Source organism: Solanum dulcamara, chromosome 9 (genome assembly GCF_947179165.1).
Source record: "Solanum dulcamara chromosome 9, daSolDulc1.2, whole genome shotgun sequence".
Classification (NCBI taxonomy): domain Eukaryota; kingdom Viridiplantae; phylum Streptophyta; class Magnoliopsida; order Solanales; family Solanaceae; genus Solanum; species Solanum dulcamara.
Genome location: NC_077245.1, coordinates 76156879 through 76184244, shown reverse-complemented (window position 1 = coordinate 76184244; position 27366 = coordinate 76156879). Strand labels below are relative to the sequence as shown.

The following is a 27366-nucleotide window of genomic DNA, read 5'->3' as shown; positions in this document are numbered from 1 at the left end:
CAAAAAACTTTAATTTGATAGATCGTGAACCACCTAAATCATTAAATTCTAGGAGATATGGTCGTTGAAGTTGACCCAAGTAAAATCTTTCACCAAAACTCAATCGGTAAGGAAGATTTCAACTCGACTTTGTGCTAGGAGATTCTTGTGACCTTAAAACATCTTCAAATTTATTCCCACACTTAGTAATTGGTCTTAACATCTATACACAATTAAGAACCACCCTTCACGACACTACAGATGGCTTCTACGACTCGTCATTTGGTCTACGCGTCGTCGATATGAGTCACAAAATAGTGCTCCAAAATCATAGGCTATTGGAATAAAATTTGGTCCCTACGACTCATCCTTACGACTCGTCGACTCTCCTACGAGTCGTACAAATGACTCATAAATTTCACAAAATTAAAAATCAACTCTACGGCTCACTCTATGAGTCGTCACCATTCCTACGAGTCGTCTACTTGATCGTAAACTCAGTTCCAAACTTAGTCGATAGAAATTTTTTGGCCTTGGCTTGGTGTTAGAGATCCCTTATGACCCTAAACCACATATAATATACTTTAAATACTTAGGAATTGATCCTAACTCATGTATATAATTAGAATTTATTGATTTCGAGTCTATACGCATATGAAGAATGGTTCGAGTCTTGGCGAAAAATCTTGGGGTGTTAAAGGAAATGACTCGTAAACCTTAATGATTATCAAAAGCGTACCATTTCTCATCCTCTAATTTGGGTAGGCTCAAACATATGGTTGTTGCAACAAATTCAGGAGTAGTACATAATCCAACTAGCATTGAAGTTGCCATAACACTTGTTCATAAATGCGGAGTAGTATCATCATCAACATTATTATCAATTGATGAAAATCATCCTCCTCCTACTACTAGCATGTTTAAGCCATCTCTATTGTGGCAAGTAATGAACTTACGTCCACCATTGCCCCTAAACGCCATTGGAAATGTTACTTATTACTTTACCGTAATAGCAACAAGTGAAGATGAGATACAATTGCCAAACTTTGTTGATCAACTAGGAAAGGCTAAACAACATGTTAAGGACAAGTTGAAGGAAATAAATGTAAATGAGTTAGGCTCGCACGCACTTGAAGAATTCAAAGTGGCTAAAAACATAATGGCGGATGATGATAATTATTTGTGCTCAAGCTTGCGCAATTTCAGGTTATACACGATTGATTTTGGATGGGGTAGGCCCATAAAGAGTGGCTCCAGCATCACATCCAAGGAAGAAGACACTTCATTTCTTGGATGACCCAAATGGAGATGGGATAAATGTACACATCACTTTAACTCAACATCATATGTTACTATTTCAGAATAACAAAGACGTCTTGGAATTTGCTTCTCCAATTGGAATAAGTCAAAATATTATATAATGTGTGATTTCTTTTTGCTACATCAAATGTTCTATTTTTTTGTACTTTGCTTTACATGTTGTTTGTTGTTTTTACTTATTATATTGTATTGTGTTTTTTTAAATATAATATTATTTTGAATTATTAAAATTTATTGTATTATTAAATTTCTCATTCCGTAATGATTAGAATGCATGTTTTAGTAGTATTTCTAACCTATTTTATGCTTTTATGCTTTTACTGTGCTGAGAGTGTTTTGAAAACAGTCGTCCTACTTGGTAGGGGTCAAGTCTGCGAACACTTTATCCTCTCCAGACCCACGTTGTGGATTTTGCTGGATTGTTGTTGTTGTAATTATATTAGTATTACTTATTATTTTCTCTATTTTTAAAAAATTAAATAAATAAAGAGGTTACTTTTCATAATTAGCAACTTCTTATTTCCAAGTTAAAAAAAGTCTCCTCTTTTTTTTTGTAATTTCATATACAGTTAAACTAAGACATGTAAAATAAACAGACAGAGTACTTAATAATCCTATTTTATGTGAAGAGAATAATGAGCTAACTCTCATCCTCCTATCTTCTCTACTCAAGGAGATTGTATAATGTAGCTGAAGATTTGTGCGATATCTTCTTAATACGTTCAATATCAGTAACTTTATGAGTTGAGATATTTTCTTATACTTTTGCTTATGTCACATTTATGAGTTGATGAATGGGATTTCAAACAAAAACAAAAAATTAATTTGCGTGGCTTGATTTTTAGGTTCTTATTACTAAATTTATTAATTAAACTATTAAAATTATATATTCAATTTTTTTATCTATTCAAATAGTAATATATATATATATATTGTTTGATATTGCAATTGGTTGAGCCATTGACTGTATTTTTTTTATCAAGGGAATTTATATATATTAATATTAAAATATTAAATTAATTAAGCATAGTATTGCTGCATCCATCTCAATGGAGTGCTCAGTGGTAATAGTAATTGTCTGGGTCACATTCCAACCCTGAAAAGTATTAACATATAATATAATTGTTTGTTATCCTATCATAACTAGTTTTTAGGGTGTCTACTTCTATTTCCTTTTGAACAAACACTATAGGAACTATCAAAATGATGCATTCATTAAAAACTACCTTCTTTATCCCTTCTAATTTGGCCAATGCATCCGCTACTTCATTCTGTTCTCTATATACATATAGGACAACTTTGTGGTTTTCAGCTTCATCATTAAGTATCTGCACTTAACAATCAAATTATCATAGAGCAAATTGTTATTATTTATTATACGAATAACTTTAGTGAAGTCAGTATTAATCTTAAGAGTGTGAGCTTATGCTCTACTGCGAGTAGTAGGCCTCTTCGTAGTGCTTGTAGTTCTACCTTGACTGGGTTAATGAGCGAGGTATATTCAGTGAAACATAGTACCCAATGCCCCCATGTGATTTCTAAAAACTCCTCCTAAGCTATCTAGCCCAGAGTTTTCTTTAACAGATCCATCTAAATTAAGCTTGAAAGTGTCAGTATCTGATGGTTCCCATCTGACATGGTTGATTGTTTTAGGAGTTTTGGTCCCATTCTCATTGACAATGAACAATTGGTACTTATTTGCTTGTTTCAGAGTGTGACGGATGTTGATTGGGTCTTTTTAATTGGCGAAGACGTTGTTGCTTCACGTGAGCCATATGTTCCAGAGATAAGAAGGATTGAGGGTGCCCCAATTCAACCAAGTATTGTAATGATTGTTTTTAATTTTACTCCACATGTTGGCCCAATTCCCCTCGTTTATGGTATTTGTATCTATAGTTTTAGGGTCGGGGTTTCTATTAAGTACAAAATTCCAAAAAGTCGATGAATTTGCACATTAGAAGAAGTGGTGGTCTATTATCTTCCTTAGGTGAGTCACATAAATGACATTTAGGGTTGACATTTAGGTCTTTATTATGAGGGGAATGATTTATTGGTAGCCTACAGTGGTAGAGGACCCAAATGAATGTTTTGATCTTATTAGGTGCATTGGTCGAACTGATCCATTTGAACCTTTCATTGGGTTCCAATTTTTTCTTTTGGATGTTGTTGTTGATGTGGCTGTAGGCCATACTTAGTTGAGAAGAGCCCATTATTAGTTAACCCCTAAATCATGGTACCTCTTTTGTTTTGCCGAGAGGAAAGGAGTAACTTTTGATGATGTTCTTGAGATCATCAAGAAGGGGAAAATAAAGCTTCTCAAAGTCCCACTCTCCATTTTGGTGAACGGCTAATGGTGATGACGATTAATTTTGGTGATTTGGCGGTAGTATTGGTTGTGGTTGGATTGGGGATGATGGTTGTGGATGGTAGGTGGTGGTGTGGTGCTGATTGACGGTGATGGTAGTTGTAATTTTGATGGTTGTGGATGGTGGATGAAAGTAGATAGAGTAGCGGTGAACTGTCATGATTTTTATACAAATTCTTTAATAGACATCTTAATGATATTAAGACGTTGTCATAAGTTTTAATCATTCAGACACATTATGAGGTTGTATATAAGAAAAACAAATATACTTAATTATTAAGATTCAAACAATGAAAACAAACAGACTTAATGGCTGAAATTTGAATGATTTAGATTAATACCTTCATTAAGTGCAAATAAATAAAGTACACTCAATCATCATCGTATATACAACACTACAATATATAATCTCAAAAGAAAAATATGAATTCACATAAATCTGAAAACCGCTGTAGATAAGCACCCCCTTTCCCCGTGTGTAATTGAGCATTGTTGCTATTATTTGCAAAAGTAGTCATCCGCATGATCCCTTTTTTCTTTCTTTCTTTTTTTCCTGTGAATGACAGCAAATCGAAGGACGTGGGAGCACAGCTCTACTCTTCTTGCACATGGATCATAATTGCTACTCCTTTCCATTAATTTTGTGACATTTTGTTTTCGCTTTCTTGAGATTTAAATTATGTGAATTTTAAATATTATTTTAAATGTATTATTTTAATAAATTAACATGAGAAGAATTATAACTTGTAATATTTTATTTTAGTGTCTTTGAATATTTAATTTTTAATATTGAAATATCAAATTAATCTAATTCAATTTAAATTTAAAGATGACTTTCAAGAAGCAAAACACGTCACATAAATTAATACGAAAGAAGTAAAAAAATCCAATGCACGTAATGATACTATCGTGCAACTAAGATTGTCAATCAACCTGTCTCGTCTAATCAAAGGGATAACATATATGTCCATGTTTTCTTGTTGCTTCTCACGAGATATTCAAAGTCCGCATTAAAACTTCGATTAAATTTGGATTGCGGACTATAGGGTCTATTCAGGGGTGACACTCCTAATAGTATTTCTCCATATCGAAGGCTTGAACTCGAGATTTTTGGTTAAGGGTGAAGCAATATCATCACTGCACGATAACTCATATTGATAGTTATGTCCATGTTATAGTGTTATATCAGTATATATTGTATTTATATACTTCTTTCGTTTCAATTTGTTTATCTTATTTATTTTATAATCCATTTTAAAAAAGTAATTATTGACAACTTTTATTTATAATTTTTCACGTGAGATGTTAGAAAACACGTGATTCAACTTTTTTTTGGTAGCTTCTTAAAATTCCTCCATATTATTACCTATTGCAATGAGTGACTAATAAAATTATATTTTAATATTAAAATAAAATCCAACTGTATTATTAAAGACATGCAACGAGATTTTAGGATCCTATTTAAGATTTTAATTTTATGATCCAATTAAATTAAAATCCAACAACGTGGAGAAGATGACCTGCCTGTTCCAACCCAACTTTTCTATATTTTAGTATTTAATTATTAAAAACAAATAAGTTATGAAAACTTAGCACAAGATTATGAAAGTTATGAAAGGGCTCATTAATAATGATCCATGTGTAAGATGATCAAAAAAGGGAGATAAAAGAAAAATAAGGCTTTAGAGACATGCTAACCAAGTAAATATGATATATTGTATTTATGTAATTGTAATTATTAGGGGAGAAAAATTCGTATGAGGAAAGCACTTCTTATGAACTAGTAATTAATTAAGGGCAAATTACATTCAGCGGCCATTCGGCCAAAATACAACAACAACAACCCAGTGAAATCCCACAACGTGGGGTCTGGGGAGGGTAGAGTGTACGCAGACCTTACTCCTACCAAGGTAGAACGGCTGTTTCCGAGAGACCCTCGGCTCAAAATAATTATTAAAAAAATAGTCATTCATTATATAGACATATGTAGTCAGTGTATATTTTATATATAGTCAAGTTATATTCAGTTTTTGAGTATATCATAATGTATATTTAATGTATAGCTCATGTATAAGTAATATATATTATATAGTCAGTGTATATATAGTCACTGTATATTTTTTATGATTTTGATTATTTTTAAAATAAATAAAACATGGCTATATTTATTCTAAACTAATTAGTTTATTATAAATATTTGAAACTGTCTCATTAATTCATTATTCAACAAGCACACATCTAATCATGATTTTCTTTTGTGTTTCTCATTCGATATTCAAATTTGAGGGTTTTGAAGTAAGCTTACGTGTAATATTCTTTGAGCGACTTAATAGTGTACTAAAAAATCTTATATTAACAGTAAACTCGGGTTTAGTTTATCATTTAAATGATAGCTATAACTAATCTTTTTATTTTATTACAACCTATCAAAAATATATTCATTGACTATTGAAAATGCAAACTAAACAGGTTGGCCAATCCCGGAAATATTGTTACATATAATCTGATATTATTCCATCACAACATACAATTGTTTATTTTGTATATAATATTAGAATCCCAAAATTGTGCCATATATACTATTAACATTTTGAAGTATACCTTAAAATTTATATTCACTTAATTGTTTACATGAACTCTTGTTAATCAACTAGTACTATTTATAGGGGCTGAATTCCGTATGTTTTCTCCACAAATTAAAACAGGCAGCCAGCCACATCAAGAATTAATACTCTATATTACCAAAGTTTGTTGAAGAAATGACTTCTTCTTTAAACCCTAGCCAAAATAATGGAATTAAAGAAGATGTTGTTGTGGTGATGGTACCTTTTTTATTACAAGGACATCTCAATCCACTCCTACATATCTCTCGACTCATCTCTTCCTACAATTTACCAATTCATTATATTTGCTACACTGACAAAATTAAACAAGTGAAAAATCGCGTTCATGGTTGGGACCCTCTTACTACTTCTAACATCCATTTCCATGAATTCCCAAATCCACCATCTCGCGGTCAATATTCTTCAGATAAATCTGAATTCGAGTCACAAAAAATCGTGATACCCCTCCTTGAAGAGTCCCTTATGTTGCGCGAGCCTGTGGGTGCATTCTTACTAGAGGTTTCAAAAAACACTCGTAGGGTAGTAGTCATTTATGACTCTCTCATGGCTAGTGTTGTTCAAGACGTTGTTTCTCTACCAAATGCAGAGGCTTATTGTTTCAATGTCGTCCCTGCTTTTATGATAAGTTCCATGTATTTGGAAGATGAACTGATACGACTCCACCTCCCCTCCTTTATTGGCAAATTTGTCGTGAGATTTCTACTCCCTCGTGGATTTGAATTTCCCAATAATCTCCCGTCCTATAAAAGTAGTTTCATACCCGAATTCATGGACTTCATTATAATGCAACACGTGCAAAACAATTTTTGCTCTGGAAACCTCTACAACACATGCAAGGAGATTGAGGGACCTTATCTCGATGTTCTTGCAAGGTTCGATAGGTTACTAGGAAGAGGCACCAAGCAATGGGCTATTGATCCATTACTTCCAATCGTGACCATTAATAATGATGATGATCAAAACAACATGATCCATCGTCACGAGTGTTTGAAATGGCTAGACAAACAAGAACCAAACTCGGTATTATTAGTGTCATTTGGCACAACAACATCCTTATCCACAGAGCAAATCAAAGAGCTTGCTATCGGGTTGGAAAAGAGTCAACAGAAGTTCATTTGGATAGTGAGTGATGTGCTGTTAAAAGAAGGTGAACAAGTCCAAATTCCCAAGGGTTACGAAGAGAGAGTACAAGGAAGAGGATTTGTGGTGAAGGATTGGGCACCCCAATTGGAAATCTTAGGGCACTCAGCAACAGGAGGATTCTTGACTCATTGTGGGTGGAATTCTATTTTGGAGTCTGTTACCATGGGAATTCCATTAGCCACATGGCCTATGGTTTTTGACCAACCAAGGAATGCAGTGCTCATCACAAATGTGCTCAAAATTGGCATCGAGGTGAAGGATTGGGAACGACGTGATGAGTTAATTACATCCACAACTATTGAGACCACGATAAGAAAATTGATGGCTTCACCGGAAGGAAATGAGGTGAGGAAGAATATGGTAGAATTGGGTAAAAAAGTTAGACAATCCAACAGTGTTGGTGGCAATTCTAAGAAAGCAATGGATTCTTTCATTGCTCACATTACTAGATCCTAGTTTTTTGATTTGTTTTTGCTTCACCAAATGTTCTATTTTTTGTACTTTACTTTACATGTTGTTTGTTGTTTTACCTATTATATTGTATTGTATGTTTTTTGTTTTTAAATATAATATTATTTTTAATGTTATTAAAATTTATTGTGTTGTTAAATTTCTCATTTTGTACTGATTAGAATGCATGTTTTATGTGATAATTGATTTGATAGGACATCCTTCTTTCTTCTCCACTCAAGGAGATTGTACAAAATATCTTCTTACTACGTTCAATATCAATAACTTTATGAGTTGAGATATCTTCTTATACTTTTTCTTATGTCACATTTATGAGTTGATGGATTGGATTTCAAACAAAAACAGAAGATTAATTTGCTTGGATTAATCTTAATGTTCTTATTACTAAAATTATTACTTCGTGCGGTATTGCAGTCGGTTGAACCATTGACTGTATTTTTTTTTAATCAAAGGGATTTATATATATTAATATCGAAACATTTAGTTAATTAAGCATAGTACCAATGGATACTCATCAATAATTGTCTGGGTCACAGTCTGACCCTGAAAAATATCAACATATAACATGATTGTTTGTAATCCTAACATAACTAGTTCTCTGCTTCCATTTCCTTCTGTACAAACACCGGAGGAACTATCAAAATGACGGATTCATCAAAAACTACCTTCTTCATCCCTTCTTTGGCGAATGTTACCACCACTTTATTTTGTTCTCTGTTTACATGGGACAACTTTGTATCTTTCAACTTCATCATTAAGCATCTGCACTCAACAATCAAATTATCATATGGCAAATTGTTATTATTTATTATATGAATAACTTCGGTCGAGTCAGTATTAATCTTAAGGGGTTTGAGCTTATGCTCTACTATGAATAGTAGGTCTCTCCGCAATGTTTGTAGTTCTTCCCTGACTGGGTTAGTGAGGGAGGTATATTCAGTAAAATCTAGTACCCAATCTCTCATGTGAATCTAAAAACTCCTCCTAAGCCACTGCTCCAAGGTTTTCTTTAATAGAGTGTCAGTATTTGGTGGTTCCCATTTGACATGGTTGCTTGTTTTAGGAGTTTTGGCCCTTTTTCATTGGCAATTAACAATTGGTACCCAGATGCTTGTGCCAAAGTGTGACGGATGCTAATTGGGTCTTTTTTATTGGCGAAGGTATTGTTGTTTTTTGTGAGCCAAATGTTCGAGATACAAAAATAAATGAGGGTTCCCCAATTCAGCCAAGCATTATAATTATTATCTTTAATTTTATTCCATAGGTTGGCCCAATTCTCCTTATTTTTTATGTTTGTATCTACGGTTCTAGGGTCGAGGCTTCTATTAAGTAAAATATTTCAGAAAGTTGATGAATTTGCACATTGAAAGAAGAAGTGGTCTATATCTTCCTTGGGTGAGTCGTAGAAATGGTATTTAGGCTTGACATTTAGGCTCTTGTTATGGAGGGAATGATTTGTCGGTAGCCTATAGTGGTAGAGGAGTCAAAATAATGTTTTGATCTTGCTAGGAGCATTGGTTGACCATATCCTCTTTTGTTTTGCATGGAGGAAATGAGTAACTTTTGGTGATGTTCTTGAGATCATCAGGAGGGGATAGAAAAGTTTCTCAAAGTCCCGCTCTCCATTTTGGTTAATGTATTTGATCTTAAGGTGATCTTCCTCCCTCAAGATAGGCCCATGGATGCTATTGTGAACTATATATCCATCAAGTTGCATTTGCACAATTTGCCTAGCCATTTTGGATGTTGTGCCAGGTTCTGGACACAGTTCTTTTAGGTCCATAGTTCATGTTGGACTTGTGATATTTGCTAATTAAGATCTTACTCCAGAGTTTATTGGGGTTTTGGGAAGCTCTCCATGCTAGATTTGCTAGGATTTCCCTATTCTTGACTTCACCTTTTTGGAGGCCAATCCTCCAATAGTTTTCTTGCTGGTGAGAATCATTGATGGTATGTTATATCATTTGATACTACTAGTTCTATTATACACATTTGATTTAGTTATATAAAAAAATTATAGTGGTAAATTCTTTTAGAAAATTCCAATGTGACACACTTGAAATTTTATTAAATAAAATATTAATGAAAATGTCAAAAGAGCTAACAATAATCATTCACTTAGAAATGTGTTACCTCACTTGTTTTCATTAAGATCATGACGAGATTATGTAGGATTATACACAAAAGATTCTTTTTGGCTCTCTCTTTAGCCCTATGTCTCTTATCCCTAGGAGGTGCATTAAGATTTAAATGTCTGAATCTAAATACACATCTGAATATTAAGATGTTGCATTAAGAATTGAATATTAAATAGTTAAGACGGTTTTTTTCCAAACTTCTGAATGTATAGAATTTGTCTTTGTTTAAAATATAATAAATATAAAATTCAAATAAAATACTAAATTGATAAAATATTATATCAATAAAATATTTTAAAAATTTTATATGACAATTGGTGATGGTGATTGTGTGTGTCGATTTTGAATGATGTTGACTGATGATGGTTGTAACACCCCTCAAAAAAAATTCCTAAGATTCGGGCCTTCTTTGTACACGTGTGGGGGCCATCGTATTTATTTCGAAGTATGAGCTTGAGTTAAGATGAGTCCTTGAGAAATTTAAGAGCGTTGGAGTTGATATGGGGTCATTGAGGACCCTTAAGACCGAGCTAAGTCCAATAGATCCGTCGTGGCTAAGTTTAGGACGAGTTCATGTAAGGGTCGACTTTTAACGACCCTATCTTTTGAAAGACGTCAATCTGGGTGGACCACGACCTATCAAATTAAAGGTCGTCGAGTCTCCTTTACAACGCCACCGAGAACGTGAATTTTGGAGTTCGGAGTCAAAAAATATGACGATCCGAAGATGAACTAGCACGATAGGAATTTCATTTTTTGGCCTAAATTGCAACTGTTGGGGAAATGGCCTTGGCGCTGTAAGGGCGCGAGGCGCCACTATCGCGCCAGAAACATGCCTCAGTAGTTTGGTCCCTGGCGTGATGCGCCACTAAAAGTTGTGCAGGGTTTTTCAGTTCAAATTCCCAGAATTCAGAACAATGGGCTTGGCGCTGTAAGGGCGCGACGCGCCACTATCGCGCCATAAATATGCCTCAGTAGTTTGGTCCCTGGCGCGACGCGCCACTAAAAGTTATGCAGGTTTTAGGCGTAATTGGCCTTGGCGCTGTAAGGGCGCGATGCGCCACTATCGCGCCAAGGGCGTTTTAGCCTATTTTCGGAACTTTTGAGGAAGGGCAATTTGGGAACTTACCCAAATTATATATATGTAACCCTTGGTCTTTTGGGAACCCATTTGGCAGCCCTCACTCTCTCTCTAAAAAGCCCTAGAAGCTTCTCTCTCTCTCTCTCTTCTTCATCTTCTCCATTTCCAACAAAAAGAGTCCAGGAGCTTCAAGATTTGAGTCCCCCCATTGAAGACCCAACATCAAGGTTTCTTCAAAGTCTTTAAACAAGGTATGTAAGGCTATCCAAAACATGGGCTAAGTTCACCCATGTGCCCTATTCTTGCTTGAGGTTAGATATTCATGAAAAATAGAGTTCTTGGTATGGTGTATGTCTATATGAACTTTGTCTCCTATTTATATAATGCTATATGTGTTGATGTTGTTGAGCCAAGAAGTCCTTAAATTCCTTCATGATTAGTATGAAGTGATAGAGATGAATTGTTGTTATGTTTTGTTGACCTCTTTAGCCATGTGAATATGTTGTTTAAGTCAATTTCCTTAAATGCGCTATTCTATTTGAATGGTTGAGTTGAAGTCATAGAGTTGTGTTAAATCTTGAGGAGATGTCATAAATATTCATATAGAAGAGGCTTGATTGAGTTGATATGAGGAAGGAATTGGCAAGTGAACAAGGTCCTAAAGGAGACTTGTCATTGTGCCTCAATTGAATTGCAAATAAGAACCTAGTTGATGAGGTGGCATTGTACCATATAAAACTAGTCGTGAGGGCTTGTTTGAGATGATTCGAGGAGTCTTATGAGCATAGAGTCATGGGAGGAGTATCGAGCACCGAAGTGGGTGAGAGTATAGTCCATATTCGAACCCCAGAAACTACGCCGCCAACGTAGGTAGGGATGGAACCATTAAAGTCGGATGCTTCCTGAGGGATTGGAACCGTTAAAGTCAGATGCTTCCCGTGGAATTGAACCGTTAAAGTCGGATGTTTCCCATTTGTATTGTCCTGAAATGATAGGACTTGACTATTCGATGGTGCTCATGATTAGAGAGGCGTTCATACCCTGGCAAGGTATGGACGGATGTGGCAACAACGTTGGATTTTTGTACTATCACCGGCTCATAGGTGATGGTTGTCGGTTAAGAGAAACTCCCATTTAGGCCTTGTTAGTGCTCCGAGTCAGTTGAGTTAAGTGGCTTATGAGTTAGTCCTGTTTAAACTATTCTTGTTGGACTTAGGACATTGAGTGAGTTGTGATGTATACATGTATGAGTTGAGGTCCTGAGTTGATATTGATGTTTTCTTAATGTGGTTTCATCCGGCCATTTTACATACTCGTACATTCAATGTGCTGATGCCATTTGGCCTACATCATTTCATGATGCAGAGACAGGTACTAGAGATCATCAACCGGCGCTCCGTTGAAGATCCACATACACTTCCAGCCAGTCGGTGAGTCCTCCTAGCTTTCGGAGGATATTTGGGCCTTCTTGTACAGTTTTGTTGTCCTTCCTTTTATTTAGATTGTTGGTAGCCATGGTCTTGTCATTGGCACCTTTTAGATTTGAATAGAGGCTTCATAGACTAGAGTGTGGGGAGGTCAGATTGATATCTTGAGGAGTCCTATTTTATTGTCTTCTCTTGGGATTGTGAATGTTTGGCCTTCGGCCTTTATATTATGAAACGTATTTCTTTAATTGAGTTTTTCCGCTAAGAGAATGTGCTTGCATGAATGACTCACTGGACCAGGTGGTTCGCTCGGAGGTCAGAAATGGCCTTCGGATACCGGTCACGTCTAGGGTACCCTTCCGGGGCATGACAAACATGGTATCAGAGCCCAGAGTTCAAGTGTCCTAGGGAGTCTATGAAGCCGTGTCTAGTAGATTCTTGCTTATAGGTATGTTGTGCACCACACTTATGAGCAGGAGGCTATAGGACATTAGGAATTGTTTCACTTTTTTCATACTCTGAATTCGTGCGATAGAGTTAAACTCAATGAAAACTTCCTTTCTAATTCGTGCGTTTATACGTTACAGATAATGCCTCTTAAACGTATCACTAGCTAGAGGAATGTTGATAATGCGGGTATGCCATAGTCAGAGGCACGCCCAGCAAGGGCTAGAGGCCAACCCGCGAGGTTTGCGGAGGCACCTCAAGTGCCATCTACCCCACATGAACCCACATCAGAAGCTGAATTTTGAGAGGCAATTGCAATGCTCACTCAACTAATGGATGCCAGAAATGGTAATAAGAGTTCGCCGACTCTCAGCTCTAGTTCCCAGGAGCCATCTGCTGCCATTAGAATTAGAGACTTTCTGAGGATGAATCCACCGGCATTTACGGGTTTTAAGGTTGATGAAGATCCCCAGAACTTTATTGATGAAATGTGGAAGATTCTAAAAGCTATGTATGCTACAGAATTGAGGGAGTCGAGTTGGTGTCTTATCAACTCAAAGATGTGGCAAACATTTGGTATAATCAATGGAAACAAAGTAGGGGTGAGAATGATGAACCTGCTAGGTGGGATGAATTTAAGGGAGCTTTTCTTGACCACTTCTTTCCCTGAGAATTGAGAGAAGCGAAGGTGGAGGAATTTGTTAATCTGAAACATGAAGGTATGTCGGTTAAGGAGTATGGCCTAAAGTTCATCCATCTATCCAGGTATGCTCCAGAAATGATTCCTGATGTGAGAACAAAGATGAGAAAGTTTGTCTCCGGATTATGGAGGCATGTGAAAAAGGAGTGCAAGGCAGCATTGTTGATCTCAGATATGGATCTTTCCAGATTAATGGTGCATGCTCAACAGGTAGAGAAGGAGAAAAGAAAGGACATAGAAGAGCACCTGAGCAAAAAGGCAAGGTCATCTGGGCATGAGAATGAGCAGAGGCAAAGCAAAGGTAGCAGGTCCTTCTTCCAGAAGAGGCCTTCCAACTATGCCTCATCTATCGCCAGTGCACCGATGCCGCAGAACAGGTATGATAGGCAGGGACAGAGTCATCAGAATTTCAGACCCCAGGGTTCTCAATCCCAGGTCAGTGCAAGTCAAGATACGAGGGAGAAGCCATCATGCAGTAAGTGTGGTAGGCTCCACTTTGGAGAATGCCGAGCGGGAAGGGTTGGTTGTTATAAATATGGCTAAATGGGCCATTTTCAGAGGGAGTGTCCAACAGGGGGAACTAGAGTCCATTATTCTGCCACCGCACCACCGGCTAGAGGTAATCATAGGGGAACTACTTCAGGCACCAGCGGAGGTACCAACCGCCTATATGCCATGGGTAGTCGCCAAGATCAGGAGAACTCTCCAAACGTCATGACGGGTATGATTCGAGTCTCTTCTTTTGATTGTTATGTATTGGTGGATCCAGGTACCACCCTATCCTTTGTGACTCCTTATGTGGCTAGTAAATTCAATAAAATCCTTGAATGTCTTCTTGAGACTTTTAGTGTGGCCACTCCTGTCGGTGATTCTGTCTTAGCTGAGAGAGTCTATAGAGATTGCACTGTGTCAATTCATCACAGGGATACCTTGGCTGACTTGGTTGAGTTAGACATGGTTGATTTCGACGTGATCCTTGGCATGGACTGGCTTTATGTCTGTTATGCCTCTATTGATTATAGGACTCAAATTGTCACATTCAAATTTCCGAATGAGGCTGTCATAGAGTGGATGGGTAGTCCTATTGCGCCTAAGGGTAAGTTTATTTCATACCTTAGGGCCAAGAAGCTAATCTCAAAAGAGTGTATTTATTACATTGTCCGAGTGAGAGATGACAGCATTGAGTCTCCATCCCTTGAGTCGGTGCCGATTGTCAACGAGTTTCCAGATGTCTTTCCTGAAGATCTGCCTGGAGTCCCTCCTGACAGGGAGATCAACTTTGGGATTGATGTCCTTCCTGATATCCAACCTATCTCAATTCCTCCATATAGAATGGCTCCGGCGGAGTTGAAGGAGTTGAAGGGGCAGATGAAAGACTTGTTAGATAAGGGATTCATTAGGCCGAGTGTCTCACCATGGGGTGCTCTGGTCCTATTTAAGCGGAAGAAGGATGGGTCCCTTAGAATGTGCATCGACTACAGGCAGTTGAATAGAGTCACTGTAAAGAACAAATACCCTCTTCCCAGAATAGATGACTTATTCGATCAACTTCAAGGTGCCACTTGTTTCTCAAAGATAGACTTGAGATCCGGCTACCACCAGTTGAAGGTGAGAGAATGCGATGTTCCGAAGACTGCTTTCCGGACTCGTTATGGCCACTTTGAATTTTTGGTCATGTCTTTTGGGTTGACTAATACCCCCGCCGCTTTTATGGATCTCATGAACCGAGTATTCAAACTGTATCTTGATATGTTCGTGATTGTATTCATAGATGATATTCTGGTTTACTCTAAGAACGAGGAGGAGCATGTCCATCATCTTAGAGTAGTCTTGCAAACTTTGAGGGACCAGGTATTGTATGCAAAGTTCTCTAAATGTGAGTTTTGGCTTGCATCAGTGGCCTTCTTAGGCCACATTATATCTGGAGATGGTATTCAGGTTGATGCTCAGAAAATTGAGGCTGTGAAGAATTGGCCTAGACCCACATCCCCAACAGAGATAAGGAGCTTCTTGGGTTTGGCTGGCTATTATCGAAGGTTTGTAGAGGGATTCTCATCCATATCATCACCACTGACTAAGCTGACTCAAAAGAAGGCTAAGTTCCAATGGTCTGATGCTTGTGAGGAGAGTTTTCAGAAATTGAAGACTAAGCTAACTATTGCTCCTATTCTAACCTTGCCCGATGGTACAGAGGGTTTTGTGATTTATTGTGATGCCTCCAGAATTGGTTTGGGTTATGTGTTGATGCAAAGGGGGAAGGTGATAGCCTATGCTTCAAGACAGCTTAAGCTTCATGAGAGGAATTACCCAACTCATGACCTTGAGCTGGCTGTTGTGGTGTTTGCACTTAAAATCTGGCGCCACTACCTGTATGGAGTGCACATCGATGTATTCACCGATCACAAGAGCTTGCAATACATCTTTAGCCAGAAGGAACTCAACCTGAGGCAAAGGAGATAGCTTGAGCTACTTAAGGACTATGATATGAACATCCTCTACCATCTAGGTAAAGCTAATATTGTTGTTGATGCTCTTAGCAGGTTGTCTATGGGTAGCACTATCCACGTGGAGGAAGGAAGGAGAGAATTGGCGAAAGAGGTACACAGATTAGCCCGATTAGGAGTTCATCTGGAAGAGAACAATGAAGGTGGAGTAAATGTTCGAGATGGGGCTACGTCCTCACTTGTAGCAGAGGTAAAGGAGAAACAAGATCAGGACCCCGTCCTCCTTCGGTTGAAGGAAGTGGTTCACAAACAAGGGGTGATGGTTTTTACCAAAAGGGGAGATGATGTATTACGGTACCAAAATAGATTATGTGTGCCGGATGTCAATGATGTTCGAGAGAGGATTATGGCCGAAGCGCATAGTTCTAGATACTCCATTCATCCGGGTTCCACAAAAATATACCATGACTTGAGGGAGATCTATTGGTGGAGTGGGATGAAGAGAGATATTGCGGAATTCATTTCCAAATGCCCGAATTGTCAACAAGTGAAGGTTGAGTATCAAAGACCATGTGGTCTAGCCCAAAATATAGAAATTCCAGAATGGAAGTGGGAGATGATCAACATGGACTTTATTACAGGCTTGCCGAAGTCCCGAAAGCAACATAATTCCATTTGGGTGATTGTGGATAGAATGACGAAGTTAGTTCACTTCTTGGCGGTTAAGACTACTGACACCGCAGAATATTATGCAAAGTTGTACATACAGGAGATCGTCAGATTGCATGGGGTCCTCTTGTCTATTATCTCAGACAGAGGAGCTCAATTCACTTCCTAATTTTGGAAATCCTTTCAGAAGGGATTAGGCTCGAGGGTGAACTTGAGTACAGCCTTCCATCCCCAGACAGATGGCCAAGTAGAGCGTACAATTCAGACATTGGAAGATATGTTGAGGGCGTGTGTGCTTGACTTCAAGGGAAATTGGGATGATCACTTGCCTCTCATATAGTTTGCATATAATAATAGCTATCATGCAAGCATCCAAATGGCTCCTTATGAAGACCTGTATGGGAGGAGGTGTAGATCGCCCATTGGATGGTTTGAAGCTGGTGAAGCCGAGTTAATTGGGCCTGACCTTGTTCACCAAGCCATGGAGAAGGTATGAGTTATCTGAGAGAGGCTAAAGACAGCCCAAAGTCGCCAAATATCTTACACCGATGTGAGAAGGAGAGACTTAGAGTTTGAGGTGGATGATTGGGTGTATTTAAAAGTGTCGCCCATGAAGGGGGTCATGAGGTTTGGAAAGAAGGGGAAACTTAGTCCGCGATATATTGGTCCGTACCAAATTTTGAGGCGGATCGGGAGTGTTGCTTATGAGTTGGACTTACCCTCAGAGCTAGCTTCTATTCATCCGGTGTTCCACGTTTCAATGTTGAAAAAGTGTTTGGGCGATCCCTCGTTGGTAGTCCCCATTGATAGCGTTGGAACTAAGGATAGCTTGTCTTATGAAGAGGTCCCAGTCCAAATTCTTGATCGCCAGATTCGCAAATTGAGGAACAAAGAAGTCGCCTCAGTCAAGGTCCTGTGGAGGAATCAACTTGTTGAAGAATCCACATGGGAAGCGGAGGAAGCCATGAAATCTAAATATCCACATCTATTTGTGCCTACCGAGGAGAATGTCGAAGGTAATGTCCCTTTTCTTGACATCGAATTCATTTGTGCATTTTGAGTCTTGATTAATAATTGATTGAGGATTTGATTGATTGGATGACTGAGTTTCGATTATGATTTGTACCCCGAGTCCATTCTTGGTTGCCCATCATTTGAGGAAGAATGATCCCAAAGAGGAGATAATGTAACACCCCTCAAAAAAAATTCCTAAGATTCGGGCCTCCTTTGTACATGTGTGGGGGCCATCGTATTTATTTCGAAGTATGAACTTGAGTTAAGATGAGTCCCTGAGAAATTTAAGAGCGTTGGAGGTGCTATGGGGTCATTGAGGACCCCTAAGACCGAGCTAAGTCCAATAGATCCATCGTGGCTAAGTTTAGGACGAGTTCATGTAAGGGTCGACTTTTAACGACCCTATCTTTTGAAAGACGTCAATCTGGGTGGACCACGACCTATCAAATTAAAGGTCGTCGAGTCTCCTTTCCAACTCCACCGAGAACGTGAATTTTGGAGTTCAGAGTCAAAAGATATGACGATCCGAAGATGAACTAGCACGATAGGAATTTCATTTTTTGGCCTAAATTGCAATTGCTGGGGAAATGGCCTTGGCGCTGTAAGGGTGCGACGCGCCACTATCGCGCCAGAAATATGCCTCAGTAGTTTAGTCCCTGGCGCGACGCGCCACTAAAAGTTGTGCAGGGTTTTTCAGGCCAAATTCCCAGAATTCAGAACAATGGGCTTGGCGCTGTAAGGGCGCGACGCGCCACTATCGCACCATAAACATGACTCAGTAGTTTGGTCACTGGCGCTATGCGGCACTAAAAGTTGTGCAGGTTTTAGGCGTAATTGGCCTTGGCGCTGTAAAGGCGCGACGCGCCACTATCGCGCCAAGGGCGTTTTAGCCTATTTTCGGAACTTTTGAGGAGGTGCAATTTGGGAACTTACCCAAATTATATATATGTAACCCTTGGTATTTTAGGAACCCATTTGGAAGCCCTCACTCTCTCTCTAAAAAGCCATAGGAGCTTCTCTCTCTCTCTCTCTTCTTCATTTTTTCCATTTCCAACAAAAAGAGTCCAAGAGCTTCAAGATTTGAGTCCCCCAATTGAAGACCCAACATCAAGGTTTCTTCAAAGTCTTCAAACAAGGTATGTAAGGCTATCCAAAACATGGGCTAAGTTCACCCATGTGCCCTATTCTTGCTTGAGGTTAGATATTCATGAAAAATAGAGTTCTTGGTATGGTGTATGTCTATATGAACTTTGTCTCCTATTTATATAATGCTATATGTGTTGATGTTGTTGATCCAAGAAGTCCTTAAATTCCTTCATGATTAGTATGAAGTGATGGAGATGAATTGTTGTTATGTTTTGTTGACCTCTTTAACCATGTGAATATGTTGTTTAAGTCAATTTCCTTAAATGCGCTATTCTGTTTGAATGGTTGAGTTGAAGTCATAGAGTTGTGTTAAATCTTGAGGAGATGTCATAAATGTTCATATAGAGGAGGCTTGATTGAGTTGATATGAGGAAGGAATTGGCAAGTGGACAAGGTCCTAAATGAGACTTGTCATTGTGCCTCAATTGAATTGCAAATGAGAACCGAGTTGATGAGGTGGCATTGTACCACATGAAACTAGTCGTGAGGGCTTGTTTGAGATGATTTGAGGAGTCTTATGAGTATAGAGTCATGGGAGGAGTATCGAGCACCGAAGTGGGTTAGAGTATAGTCCATACTCGAACCCCAGAAACTACGCCGCCAACGTAGGTAGGGATGGAACCGTTAAAGTCGGATGCTTCCCGAGGGATTGGAACCGTTAAAGTCGGATGCTTTCTGCGGGATCGAACCGTTAAAGTCGGATGTTTCCCATTTGTATTATCCTGAAATGATAGGACTTGACTATTCGATGGTGCTCATGATTAGAGAGGCGTTCATACCCTAGCAAGGTATGGACGGACGTGGCAACAACGTCGGATTGTTGTACTATCACCGGCTCATAGATGATGGTTGTCGGTTAAGAGAAACTCCCATTTAGGCCTTGTTAGTGCTCCGAGTCAGTTGAGTTAAGTGGCTTATGAGTTAGTCCTGTTTAAACTATTCTTGTTGGAATTAGGACATTGAGTGAGTTGTGATGTATACATGTATGAGTTGAGGTCCTGAGTTGATATTGATGTTTTCTTAATGTGGTTTCATCCGGCCATTTTACATACTCGTACATTCCATGTACTGACGCCATTTAGCCTACATCATTTCATGATGCAGAGACAGGTACTAGAGATCATCAACCGGCGCTCCGTTGAAGATCCACATACACTTCCAGCCAGTCGGTGAGTCCCCCTAGCTTCTGGAGGATATTTGGGCCTTCTTGTACAGTTTTGTTGTCCTTCCTTTTATTTAGATTGTTGGTAGCCATGGGCTTGTCATTGGCACCTTTTAGATTTGAATAGAGGCTTCATAGACTGGAGTGTGGGGAGGTAGGATTGATATCTTGAGGAGTCCTATTTTATTGTCTTCTCTTGGGATTGTGAATGTTTGGCCTCCGGCCTTTATATTATGAAAAGTATTTCTTTAATTGAGTTTTTCCGCTAAGAGAATGTGCTTGCATGAATGAATGACTGGACCAGGTGGTTCGCTCGGAGGTCAGAAATGGCCTTCGAGTATCTGTCACATCTAGGGTACCCTCCCGGGGCGTGACAACGGTGGTTATGGATAGTATCCTATGATATAGTGGTAGACAGTACGTAGTGATTAACCGTAGTTGTTGGTGGCAACAGCTGGCAATTAGTATAGTTAAATGATATTGATAGCTAATGAAAATGGTGAATAATGATGCTGAATAGCGGTATATAATGTCGACTAATTATGGTAATTATCGATAGTGATAAGTGAATGTAATAATTATTGGTGACGATGATTGCAAATGATGGTTAATGGTGATGACGATTGATTTTGGTGATTTGGCGGTAGTGGTGGTTGGGTTGAGGATGATGGTTGTGGATAGTAGGTGGTGGCGTGGTGCTGATTGATGGTGGTGGTAGTTGTAGCTGAAATGGTGGTTGTGGATGGTGGGTGAAAGTAGATGGATTAGCGGTGAATTGTCATCTTTATACAAATTCTTTAATAGACATCTTAATGATATTAAGACTTAGTCATCGATCTTAATCATTCAGACACAATAAGTGGTTGTAAATAAGAAAAACAAACACACTTAATGATTAAGATTCAGACCTTGAAAACAAACAGACTTAATGACTTATCGAGATCTAAATGATTTAGATTAATACCTTCAGTAAGTGCAATTAATAAATGAGGTGTACCCAATCATCATAGTATTATATGTAACATCTTAATTTTTAAATATGTTTTCAGATTTATGCCTCTAAGTCTTAATATACATCTTAATATTTTTAGGTTTTAATCTTAATAAAAACAAACAAGACCAAGCGTGAATGACATCTCATCCTAAAACTTGTCTTGCGGATTGAATCATATTGGGTAACATTTGTAGTCAATGCCATGTGGCAAAAATCATTAATCTTATATTTGCAGAAGTAGTGGTCCGCATGATCTCCTTTCTTTTTCTTTTCTTTTGTGAATGACAACAAATGATTTTAATGATGAAATTTAAAATCTTGTTTAAGAATTGTTTTAAAATCTCTAAACCAAAATCACACAAAATCAAAGGGCGTGGGAGAACAGCTCTACTCTTCTTCCACATGGATCATAATTAATACTTATCATCATTTATGTGACATTTTTTTGATTTAAATCAAGTAAACTTTGATTAATATCTTAAATTTATTATTTCATTATATTGGCGTGAAAAGAATTACAATTTATTATAATAATTTTTCTATAATTTGAAATATTTAAATTTAAATTTTAAAATATCCAGTTGATCTAATCTAGTTTAGATTTGAAGATGAGTCAAATTGAATAAAACATATCGCATTGTTAAGGAGGGAGTAAAAAAATCCAATGCAAATAATGATACTATCGTGCAATTAATATTCAAATTTAGATTACTTAATTGATACCACGTTTCTTACTTATACCAATATCTTTTTATCTTCTCCGAATAAATTGGGATTCACTTAGATTTTCTTTACTTCCTTACAAAAAAAAAAAAAAAAAACCCTCTATGGGTTTCTATATAACTGTGGAAAAATGTTAAGGTCTCTCTCAAACAAATTAAATTGGTATTTTTGAAGCATATCATTAAAGGGGAAAAATATGGAGGAATCAACAATTATTTCCAAAAAGATGATTAAGCCATCTTCCCCTACCTCTTCTTCCCTTAGACGTCACAATTTTTCTTTCCTTGATCAAATTAATTTTTTTGAATATATCCCAATGGCCTCCTTTTACTCCAAACCTCAAAATTATAACATAAACCAAATCTCAGACATTCTTGAAAAATCCCTTTCCAAAGTATTATCCTCTTATTATCCCTTTGCGGGGAAAATCATGGATAATAAGTACCTTGATTGCAATGACCAAGGTGTTGAGTATTTAAATGTCCAAATCAATTGTCCAATGTCTCAAGTTCTCAACAATCCCTATGTTGAAGCTCTAGATGTAGTCTTCCCACAAGATTTGCCTTGGAATACTACTTCCTTGGACCGAAGTCCACTTGTGGTCCAATTAAGCCACTTTAATTGTGGTGGACTGGCAGTCAGCGTATGCATATCACACAAGATTGCTGATGGATACAGTGTCGGTCAATTCCTTAAAGATTGGGCTTCCACAACTCGAGATGATCAGTTGGATTTCAAATCATCTCCTTGGTTTGGTGCAAATTCTCTATTCCCACCAAAATTAGATGACCCTCCAATTGTAAACGGAATAACTCATGAACCTCAACGATTATCAAAAGCGTACCATTTCTCATCCTCTAATTTGGGTAGGCTCAAAGCTATGGTTGTTGCAACGAATTCAGGAGTAGTACATAATCCAACTAGCATTGAAGTTGTCACAGCACTTGTTCATAAATGCGGAGTAGTATCATCATCAACATTATTATCAACTGATGAAAATCATACTCCTACTACTACTAGCATGTTTAAACCATCTCTATTGTGGCAAGTAATGAACTTACGTCCACCATTGCCCCTAAACGCCATTGGAAATGGTACTTATTACTTTACCGCAATAGCAACAAGTGAAGATGAGATACAAGTGCCAAACTTTGTTGATCAACTAGTAAAGGCTAAACAACATGTTAAGGACAAGTTGAAGGAAATAAATGTAAATGAGCTAGGCTCGCGCGCGCTTGAAGAATCCAAAGTGGCTAAAAACATAATGGCGGATGATGATTATTATTTGTGCTCAAGCTTTCGCAATTTCGGGTTATACACGATTGATTTTGGATGGGGTAGGCCCATAAGAGTGGTTCCAGCATCACATCCAAGGAAGAAGACACTTCATTTCTTGGATGACCCAAATGGAGATGGGATAAATGTACACATCACTTTAACTCAACATCATATGTTACTATTTCAGAATAACAAAGACCTCTTGGAATTTGCTTCTCCAATTGGAATAAGTCAAAATATTATATAATGTGTGATTTCTTTTTGCTACATCAAATGTTCTATTTTTTTGTACTTTGCTTTACATGTTGTTTGTTGTTTTTACCTATTATATTGTATTGTAGTTTTTTGTTTTTAAATATAATATTATTTTGAATTATTAAAATTTATTGTATTGTTAAATTTCTCGTTCCGTAATGATTAGAATGCATGTTTTATGTGATAATTGATTTGATGGGATCTCGTCCTTATCTTTTTTTCTCTTCCAATTATATTAGTATTACTTGTTAGTTTCTCTGTTTCAATTTTTGTCTTACTTTTATACTTAGTCTATTTTTTTTAAAATAAAATAAAAAGAGGTTACTTTTCATAATTAGCAACTTCTTATTTCCAAATTAAAAAGTCTCTTCTTTTTTTTAATTTCATATACAGTTAAACTAAGACATATAAAATAAACAAAGAGTACTTAATAATCCTATTTTATGTAAAGAGAATAATGAGCTAACTCTCATCCTCCTATCTTCTCTACTCAAGGAGATTGTATAATGTAGCTGAAGATTTGTGCGATATCTTCTTAATACGTTCAATATCAGTAACTTTATGAGTTGGGATATCTTCTTATACTTTTTATTATATCACATTTATGAGTTGATGAATGAGATTTCGAACAAAAACAAAAAATTAATTTGCCTGGTTTGATTTTTAGGTTCTTATTACTAAATTTATTAATTAAACTATTAAAATTATATATCAATTTTTTTTATCTATTCAAATAGTAATATATATATTTCGTGTTGTATTGCAATCGGTTGAACCATTGACTGTATTTCTTTTATCAAAGGGATTTTTATATATTAATATCAAAATATTAAATTAATTAAGCATAGTATTGCTGCATCCATCTCAATGGAGTGCTCAATAGTAATTGTCTGGGTCACATTCCGACCCTGAAAAGTATTAACATATAATATAATTATTTGTTATCCTAACATAACTAGTTCTTAGGGTATCTACTTCTATTTCCTTCTGAACAAATATTATAGGAACTATCAAAATGATGGATTCATCAAAAACTACCTTCTTTATCCCTTCTAATTTGGCCAATGCATCCGCTACTTCATTTTGTTCTCTATATACATATAGGACAACTTTGTGGTTTTCAACTTCATCATTAAGTATCTGTACTCAACAATCAAATTATCATAGAGCAAATTGTTATTATTTATTATATGAATAACTTCAGTGGAGTCAGTATTAATCTTAAGGGTGTGAGCTTATGCTCTACTGCTTGTAGTAGGCCTCTTTGCAGTGCTTGTAGTTCTACCTTGACTGGGTTAATGAGGGAGGTATATTAAGTGAAACATAGTACCCAATGCCCCATGGGATTTCTAAAAACTCCTCCTAAGCCATCTAACCCAGAGTTTTCTTTAACAAATCCATCTAAATTAAGCTTGAAAGTGTCAGTATCTGGTGGTTCCCATCTGACATGGTTGATTGTTTTAGGAGTTTTGGTCCCATTTTCATTGACAATGAACAATTGATACTCAGTTGCTTGTTTTAGAGTGTGACAGATGTTGATTGGGTTTTTTTATTGGCGAAGACGTTGTTGCTTCATGTGAGCCAAATGTTCCAGAGATAAGAAGGACTGAGGGTTCCCCAATTCATCCAAGTATTGTAATGATTGTTTTTAATTTTACTCCACATGTTGTCCCAATTCCCCTCATTTATGGTCTTTGTATCTATGGTTTAAGGGTCGGGGTTTCTGTTAAGTACAACATTCCAAAAAGTCGATGAATTTGCACATTAGAAGAAGAGGTGGTCTATATCTTCCTTAGGTGAGTCACAGAAATGACATTTAGGGTTGACATTTAGGCCTTTATAATAGGGGGAATTATTTATTGGTAGCCTACAGTGGTAGAGGAGCCAAATGAATGTTTTGATCTTATTAGGTGCATTGGTCGAACATATTTACTTGAACCTTTCATTGGGTTCCAATTTTTTCTTTTGGATGTTGTTGTTGATGTGGCTCTAAGCCGTACTTAGTTGAGAAGAGCCCATTATTAGTTAACCCCTAAATCATGGTATCCTCTTTTGTTTTGCCGAGAGAAAAGGAGTAACTTTTGATGATGTTCTTGAGATCATCAAGAAGGGAAAAAGAAAGTTTCTCAAAGTCCCACTCTTCATTTTGGTGAATGGCTAATGGTTATGACGATTAATTTTGGTGATTTGACTGTAGTAATGGTTGTGGTTGGATTGGGGATGATGGTTGTGGATGGTAGGTGGTGGTGTGGTGTTGATTGACAGTGGTGGTAGTTGTAGTTTTGATAGTTGTGGATGGCGGATGACAGTAGATGGAGTAGAAGTAAACTGTCATGATTTTTATACAAATTCTTTAATAGACAACTTAATGATATTAAGACGTTGTCATAAATCTTAATCATTAGACACATTACGTGGTTGTATATAAGAAAAACAAATACACTTAATTATTAAGATTCAAACCTTGAAAACAAACAGACTTAATGATTGAGATCTGAATGATTTAGATTAATACCTTCATTAAGTGCAAATAAATAAAGTGTACTCAATCATCATCGTATATATAACACTACAATATATAATCTCGAAAGAGAAACATGAATTCACATAAATCTGAAAACCGCCCTAGATAAGCACCCCCCTCCCCCGTGTGTAATTGAGCATTGTTGCTATTATTTGCAAAAGTAATCATCCGCATGATCTCTTTTTTTTCTTTCTTTTTTTCCTGTGAATGACAGCAAATCGAAGGACGTGGGAGCACAGCTCTACTCTTCTTCCACATGGATCATAATTGCTACTCCTTTCCATTAATTTTATTTTTGCTTTCTTGACATTTAAATTATGTGAATTTTAAATAATATTTTAAATTTATTATTTTATTAAATTATCATGAGAAGAATTATAAATTATAATATTTTGTTTTAATGTCTTTGAATATCTAATTTTTAATATTGAAATATTAAGTTAATTTAATTCAATTTAAATTTTAAGTTAACTTTTGAAAAGCGAAAGATGTCACATAAATTAATATGAAAGGAGTAAAAATACTATCGTGCAATTAAGATTGTCAATCAACCTGTCTCGTCTAATCAAAGGGATAACATATTATTGTGCAACTTAATTGTACCACGTCGCTTACTAACTTTAATATATAACATCTTCTTCGAATTCTAATTGTCTATATAGTAATGTGGAAATGTTAAGGTCTCTCACAAAACCTATTAAATTGGTATTTTATTTTGAAGCATAAAATTAAAGAGAGAAAACAACTAGAGGATTCCTTCTCTTTAACATAGACAATTTTAGTATCTAATTATTTTAGGATTCGTTCTCCTTATTATACAGCTATATAATTAAATGTATTAAAAATAAGTAATAATAATAATAATGAAAGATAAGAAAAGACGATTTTGTCTAAAGCGTAATCTTTTAATGAAAGGCAAAAAGTTCAAACAACATTATTAAGACCTTCCAACTTTTAATATAGTATAGATTAGTTAGTTATGTGCCTGTTGTTATATATAGTGTTTGTCAGTTTATAATTTATTATATTACTTAGTTATGTCCATGTTTTCTTATTGCTTCCCACGAGATGTTCAGAGTCCGCATTAAAGCTTCGATTGAATTTGAATTGCGGTTTGTAGGATCTATTAAGAGGTGACACTCCTAACAGTATTTCTCCATGCCCAAGACTTGAACTCGAGACATTTAGTTAAGAGTGAAGCAATCTCGCCACTATACGATAACCCATATTGATAGTTATGTTCATGTTATAGTGTTATATCAATATATATTGTATTTATACACTTCTTTTTTTGGTAGCTTCTTAAAATTCCTGCATATTATTACCTATTGCAATGAGTGACTAATAAAATTATATTTTAATATTAAAATAAAATCTAACTGTATTATTAAAGGCATGCAACGAGATTTTAGGATCCTATTTAAGATTTTAATTTTATGATCCAATTAAATTAAAATCCTAC

General features: G+C 36.6%; 3 protein-coding genes across 3 annotated transcripts; all 3 read left to right on the top strand.

Annotated features, from left to right (window-relative positions):
• The first annotated feature begins 754 nt into the window (after positions 1–754).
• On the top strand, positions 755–1276 carry LOC129903811 (acylsugar acyltransferase 3-like). The gene has a single exon (XM_055979328.1). It carries the CDS (start codon positions 755–757, stop codon positions 1274–1276), a length of 522 nt encoding a protein of 173 aa, XP_055835303.1.
• A 5147-nt stretch (positions 1277–6423) lies between these two features.
• On the top strand, positions 6424–7887 carry LOC129903810 (zeatin O-xylosyltransferase-like). Its single transcript, XM_055979327.1, has one exon. It carries the CDS (start codon positions 6424–6426, stop codon positions 7885–7887), a length of 1464 nt encoding a protein of 487 aa, XP_055835302.1.
• Positions 7888–22277: 14390 nt separating this feature from the next.
• LOC129903809 (acylsugar acyltransferase 3-like) lies at positions 22278–23372 on the top strand. The gene has a single exon (XM_055979326.1). The coding sequence runs from the start codon at positions 22278–22280 to the stop codon at positions 23370–23372; it is 1095 nt and encodes a 364-aa protein (XP_055835301.1).
• Positions 23373–27366: the final 3994 nt, after the last annotated feature.